Below are 6935 nucleotides of genomic sequence, written 5' to 3' on the forward strand. Positions count from 1 at the left end.
TAGATGTGGCTAAACACCATTTTCAGAGCTATTAAGGATAGAATGTCACAGGTGACCTGATTTGGCCCAAAAGCTGTGACCAATGCCCCTAGACAATTTCTGCCCTTAGAATCTTGGTATCTGTTGTGGTTTTCTTTTCAGTGAGAGAGGAGAATGGTTTATTCTGGAAATCTGTTGTCCACCACTTAAGCTTCAACGTATTTATTTTCACTTAAAGGCTAGTAAAGAAAAAATATCCATTGTCCCATGGACACATAACATTTTCTTTAATAATTATATATTTCAGAATAAAATAATGAATATATATATATATATATATATATATATATATATATATATATTCTGCCTTCTGTGTGGGAAGCCAGACTAATAAAGAAGATCTTTCACATTATTTTCATTATACCTGAAAACTTGTAGAATTTACCTTTTACATCTAACTGGAAGATGAGTGACAGTATACAATGTATGATAGAGCAGTTAGCATGAGGTAGGCCTACACCTTAAATTAATCCTCTTTTTTCAAGAGATAATCCATCATAAAATATGCTAGCTACTTAATGAAATACTTTAATTACATGGGCTCAGTGGAAACCAGCCCAGATCATAATGAAATTCACAACACTAGTAGGGTAAGCCTTATTTCTTCTATTCATTGGTTTTAGCATCATAGAAAAAACAAAAACATTTTCAGGGCATAACCATCCTGCACCTGCCTCCTGCTTTACAGACTTCTTATTTCTGTCCTTCTATAGATCTGCTTCTCACCCACTCATGCTGCCTACATCCTCATTAGTCACAGCAGAGGAGTAGTTGCAGTAGAGGTGGGGGGAAAGTAGAGGTAAATCATGAGTCAGTCAGGGTCTGGGCAAGAAATAAAAGGTACACACAATTGTGACTCTGAGGAGAATTTCATGAAGTTGCCATTAACTGAGCTGTGGTTGGGTTAAGGAAACAAAAAATGGATGTTGAAAAAAAATAGTGATGTTTGGTACCTGAAGACCAATATAATGACTTGACAACTCCCTTGTCCTGAAGGAGAGAGAATATTTTAAAAATGTTCTTGGGAGGCACCTGGGTGGCTCTGGTGGTTACACTTATGACTTTTGATTTCAGCTTGGGTCAAGATCTCAGGTCATGAGATCAAGCCCCATGTCAGGCTGCACACTCAGTCTGGAACTACTAAAGATTCTCTCTCTCTCTCTCTCTCTCTCTCTCTCCCCCTCTGCCAGTGCCCACCACTCTGCTCATGCTCTCTCTCTGTCTAAAGTAAAAAACAAAACAAAAGAAAAAAACCCTTTAAAAATGTTCATGAGTAAAACATACATGCTGTAGCTGTTGCAGATGAGCTGCCTAGCAAGTCTTTTGGGAGATAGGAGAAGAATAAATAACCCAAACTCTTGCACTCAAACCTCCCATCAGTGATTACCATTGGCACAATCTAATCAGATGCTAGAAAACAAAGAAGCTCAGGTTACACAGTTTATGAACTCCAGACCTCTAAGGTACGGAACAGTGCAGTAAGGGCAGACAGCAGATCCAAAGAAGTGAATGGAGCAAAAGATAAATCCTCTGTGCATCCATTTCTCTCTCTATTTCTCATTCTCTCTTTTCTCCCTCTCTTTTCTACCAATCTATCTGTATCTTCTGGCTCCTGTTTATCCACGTCTGGTCATCTTGCCCTATTCTATCCAGAGCCCCATTATAGGCTGGTAGGTTATGCTCATCTGAAGTGTTTTCTATTCCTGCCTCTGCATGCACATTATTGGAATGAACTTGTTCATACAGATAGACTTTGGTCCCAAGTTACAGCTACCAATGAACAGTCATGATCTATAACTCAAATATCACTCACTTGTTCTATGGTTGTGTGTGTGTGTATTATTTTATTCATTTTTATTTTAGGGGAGAGACATAAATCATAAGCTCTAGTTTCTAATCCATTTGATTGATTTGGTAGAAAACCCTTCCTTCCCACATATATTCAGCTCTTATGAATATTTTGGAGCTACTGTGAATTTTTGTTGTTGTTGTTTTCAGATGCTTTTACCATGTGAAAAAGATCTCTCAAAGGCTTTCACTTTCCCCTTCATATTTGAAATTCTACTACTATCCATTCCAAAAGAAACCAAAGTTTGTGTATATCATGGAGAAGGTCACTGGTGCCTTGTTTTCTTTTCTAAGCTCAAACGAAATACCTTTTGGAAGCCTGTCCTAAGTTCTTTAGTCCTAAGTGCATATACCATAGGGTTGAGGGAAGGGGGGATGATATTGTGCAGCACATTGAGTAGAACTGGAATCAAAGGAGCCTTAGGCTCTGCCAGGTGAGTTACTGAAACAACTACAACAGCTGTGTAGAAGAAGAGGATAAGGATCAGATGGGAGCTACAAGTGCTCAAAGCTTTGGATGCAGCTTCAGCCGAGTTCAACTTAAGCACAGAGCGCAGAATCAAAGTATATGACAATATTATAAGACCTAGGTCACTTCCCATTCCAAGCCATGCCAGAATCAATTGGCAGATGCTGTTTGGCCTCCTGTCATCACAAGCCAGGCTGGTGACCCCAAGGTTTGAGCACAGACAATGCTCAATCTCATTCCTGGAGCAATAATTACGCTGGGCTGCAAGAACAGGCACTGGAATAACAAACAAGCCATTTCTAAGTACCATGAACACAGTAGCTTTTAAGATTAAGCCATTGGTGACAATTGAGGGGTATCGAAGAGGATGACAAATTGCTATATATCTATCAAAAGCCATGCAGAGGAAGGTACCAGATTCCATGCCAAGAAAACAGTGAATGGCATAAATCTGAGCAAAACACTCAGGGAGGCTGATGATCTTGGCATCAAACCAGAAGATGGCCAGAATCTTGGGCATGATGGTGGTGGCCAGGCCAATGTCCACCACAGAGAGAATACCTAGGAAATAGTACATAGGCTGCTGAAGCGCAGGGTCTTGGCAGATGGTGACGACGATGAGGGTGTTAGCACCAATTGCTGAGACATAGAGCATTGCCAATGGTAAGGAAAGCCAATGCTGCCAGCTGTGAATACCTGGGAATCCCAACAGGATGAACTCAGAGACCTGCAATTTGGAGCTATTAGAGCCTTTCAGAAATGCAGACATCTTTTCCTAAGAGAAAAAAAAATGATTTTCAAAGTTACTTTCTTTGATCAGAATTATCATCAAACATTATTTTTAACCTGTCGCTACAAAATACAATTTTGTGCTGTAATAAAATGAATTATGCAGTCCATTCCTTACAGCAACTTAAAATAAATTGCAATGACTTCTGGGGCTTTTTCAGCAGAAGTTAAACTTTCGAGGAGCAATTATCAGTCTCGACCAATCAGAGAAGATTCAGCATTTATCTCAAATCTCTATTTGCACTGTCATCAGCCAGCTTAATTTGAGACCATCACATAAATATTATTTTTGTTATTGTTTTCTAAAATTTCATCATTTCCTCAGAAATTTTGTGGAATTAATGTGTTTGTTTTCTTCATATTTGTCTTAATCTTGCTTCAGACTTTTAATAACTAACAATAAGGAGATTTTTTTAAATGCAGAATTATGGGAGATTATATTTTGTAGCTGTACCATCCCTAGTTACTTTAGATGTCCACTAATGTTTTATATAGCCTCCAAAAATTTTTTTAAGATTTTATTTATTTATTCATGAGAGACACACAGAGAGAGGCAGAGACATAGGCAAGGGAGAAGCAAGCTCCTCACAGGGAGCCTGATGCAGGACTCGATCCCTGGACTGGCATCATGCCCTGAACCAAAGGCAGACGCTCAACTACTGAGCCACCCAGGCATCCCTAGCCTCCAAAAATGTTTAGATTGATAGATATTTAGATATATATTTAGGTAGATAGATATTTAGAAATGCAAACATACACATGGTGCATATTGGAAAAAGAATAACTTTTTTTCATGTCCTACTTTGTATGGACTTTTGAGAAAGTCTCAAAAAAAAAAAAAATAGCTTGAAAAGTGAAGTGACCATGACCAAATTTGTTGATTTGAGGAGTCACGTAAAAGAGAAAACTATTGAAATTTTTTTCTAGATTAGTCTTAGAGAATCTAAAAAGGCTTGTAAATATAGGATTTAGGCAAAGGTAATAAGATGATTTTGATTTTACTTAATAAACAAGAATTATTTGTCCATACTGCTGAAGACTTTGCCACTGTAACTTCAGATTCATGTTTAAAAGTAGACTCACTGGGGCAGCCCAGGTGGCTCAGCTGTTTAGCGCTGCCTTCGGCCCAGGACATGACCCTGGAGACCTGAGATCAAGTCCCACATCAGGCTCCCTGCATGGAGCCTGCTTCTCCCCCTGCTTGTGTCTCTGCTTCTCTTTCTCTCTGTATCTCCTATGAATAAAACAAACAAACAAACAAAAAACTAGACTCATCTTTCATTGCATTGTTGTTTCTCATGTACTTTTTATTCTGTTTAGGAGCCCACCACCCAAGCCTGAGACTAACAAACCATGTTTCCTTTTGGCAAACCACTGCTTCCTTGTCCTGTTGCCTTCTCCCCTTTACTTCAGTCAGAAGCCCTCCCCTTGAGCCCTGCTTCTGCAGCCTTACCTGTTCTCATTTGCCTTTCCCCATGCTTCTTTCCTTTGTCAGCAATTCCATCATCGTATTCTCTTGTTTAAAATGACCCAAGACCTCACACTTTCTTTTAAGTAAAATTTAAATTCCTTTATAACACATAAAATAGTTACAGATTTATTCATTTTTTAAAAGGTTTTATTTAAATTCCAGGTAGTTGGGATGCCTGGGTGGCTCAGCAGTTTAGCATCTGCCTTCAGCCCAGGGCATGATCCTGGGGTCCTGGGATCAAGTCCCACATCGAGCTCCTTGCATGGAGCCTGCTTCTCCCTCTGCCTGTGTCTCTGCCTCTCTCTGTGTGTCTCTCATGAATGAATAAATAAAATATTGAAAATAAATAAATAAATTCTAGTTAGTTAACATATAATGTAACACTGGTTCCAAGAGTAGAATTTAGTGATTCATCCCTTTCATATAACACCCAGGAATTATTCTTGATATAATTACTTATAAATATAGGAAAACATATCTGAAAGAAATTAAAATTCTCTCATGTTTCACCAACAAAAGATGATTCCTGTTTGCAATTAGAAGCATTTTTTTCCAGAAATTTCTTGCTATCTTTATGTTTGGATAAGCATGTACTGCCTAATCATGGGGCAAATCATCCTTTTTTCATGGTAATGTAATTTTATTAACACTAAAATCTTCTAAATATATTGGCAGTAAATTTTTTTTAATTTATGTCTTATTGGTGTTCAATTTACCAACATACAGAATAACCCCCAGTGCCCGTCACCCAATCACTCCCACCTCCCGCCCTCCTCCCCTTCTACCACCCCTAGTTCGTTTCCCAGAGTTAGCAGTCTTTACGTTCTGTCTCCCTTTCTGATATTTCCCACACATTTCTTCTCCCTTCCCTTATTTTCCCTTTCACTATTATTTATATTCCCCAAATGAATGAGAACATATAATGTTTGTCCTTCTCCGACTGACTTACTTCACTCAGCATAATACCCTCCAGTTCCATCCACGTTGAAGCAAATGGTGGGTATTTGTCATTTCTAATAGCTGAGTAATATTCCATTGTATACATAGACCACATCTTCTTTATCCACTCATCTTTTGGCAGTAAATTGTAACAAAACAGACACAAAGAATCTTGGAGATGATATTAGTTTGACTTTGGAATTATAGGTCAGAATTTTGAAGACTTCAGCTCCCTCTCTCCATCCTAAGAGCTTGAAAGTGTGTGACACACTTGACTGTATGAGGCCTGGTATTTTTGCCAAATACTCATATATTATTACACATCTTCCTATAAAAGACACAGCCTTGTAACTTTGATGTTTTCCCCTGATTGATACTAGTTCAATACAGCTAAGAAAAGTAGCATATTTGAGGTCACAGAAAAAAATAGTTGTTTAAGTATTTTTTTATAAGTTAGAGATTACCAGTACATGAGTGTGATCTTGCTATGGAAAACAGTTCATATATTCGTCCTAAAGTTAATCTAGCAGCTGTTTGATAAACAAGTCACTTCTAGAGTGCCGTATAACCTTATATTCTCTAATTCTAGCCCTAACCATCTTGAGAGGTTTTTCCAAGCCTCTATTTCCTGCTAGGGTAGAGGAAAGAGTCCATTTCTTGTGGAGGATATTGCCAAAACAACATAAAGAAAGGTTAAGGGTGAGCCATTGGATGCTCTGGGATTTAGCCAATGTGAGATGCCAAAATTTTAGTACTTAACTGTGGTTATGAGCAGAGACTCAGTCTGAGGTCCTGGCAATGACAGTGGTTTCCTTCCTGGAAAAAAGACACAACTTTCTGAGTAAAGAGCTTTCACATGAGATGAGGATGTGTTCTCAGGTGACCCATGGCACCAAAACTATGAGCTTCTGAAATTTATGGGGAGTAGTAAACAGCTCAGTGATCTAAGCATAATAGACTTCCCTTGGAGACATGAAAAGAGAACAGCTCATAGACAAAGAAGAAATCCTAAGATACTAAATCCCAAAAGGTTAGAGGAGATTAATTCAGAGATATATTTCTTATCAGTGTAATCTGAAAGCTTACATAAACAGAAAAATACCTTCATTTATGAAACCAAAATGGCCCTATAAAAGTGGGCCACTTTATCAGTGTCTGAATTGTTCTTGAGTACAAACTTCAGGGCATTCTAAATTCTGTAGTTGTGAAGTAAAGCTTTTAAAAAAACTCTTAGGGGAGTATTTATTCACTATATATAGTGAATAATGTATATATATGTATATATATATAGAGAGGTTAAATTGATCATTTCTATAACTGAAGAATATTTTATTATTAAAGTTTTTTCTCTTAAAAATTCTTTTCTTTCTCTTTTTTTGA

General features: G+C 37.8%; 1 protein-coding gene across 2 annotated transcripts; it reads right to left on the reverse strand.

The window, feature by feature from the left end:
* Window positions 1–360: 360 nt before the first annotated feature.
* On the reverse strand, window positions 361–6733 carry OR56B1 (olfactory receptor family 56 subfamily B member 1). 2 transcript variants are annotated; one of them, XM_072795334.1, is made up of 4 exons: window positions 6658–6733; window positions 6316–6371; window positions 4229–4379; window positions 361–3131 (listed from the first exon to the last, which is right to left on the reverse strand). In XM_072795334.1, the coding sequence occupies exon 4, from the start codon at window positions 3123–3125 to the stop codon at window positions 2154–2156; it is 972 nt and encodes a 323-aa protein (XP_072651435.1). In that variant the 5' UTR covers window positions 3126–3131; window positions 4229–4379; window positions 6316–6371; window positions 6658–6733; the 3' UTR covers window positions 361–2153. The 2 variants fall into 2 exon arrangements, with proteins under 2 accessions (XP_072651435.1, XP_072651434.1); XM_072795333.1 differs by lacking the exon at window positions 4229–4379 and having other exon boundaries at window positions 6658–6726.
* Window positions 6734–6935: the final 202 nt, after the last annotated feature.

This window comes from Canis lupus, chromosome 23, assembly GCF_048164855.1.
Source record: "Canis lupus baileyi chromosome 23, mCanLup2.hap1, whole genome shotgun sequence".
NCBI lineage: Eukaryota > Metazoa > Chordata > Mammalia > Carnivora > Canidae > Canis > Canis lupus.

Coding starts and splice junctions, on each gene's coding strand:
- OR56B1 (XM_072795334.1), bottom strand. CDS start 3,125: ATGTCTGCATTTCTGAAAGGCTCTAATAGCTCCAAATTGCAGGTCTCT.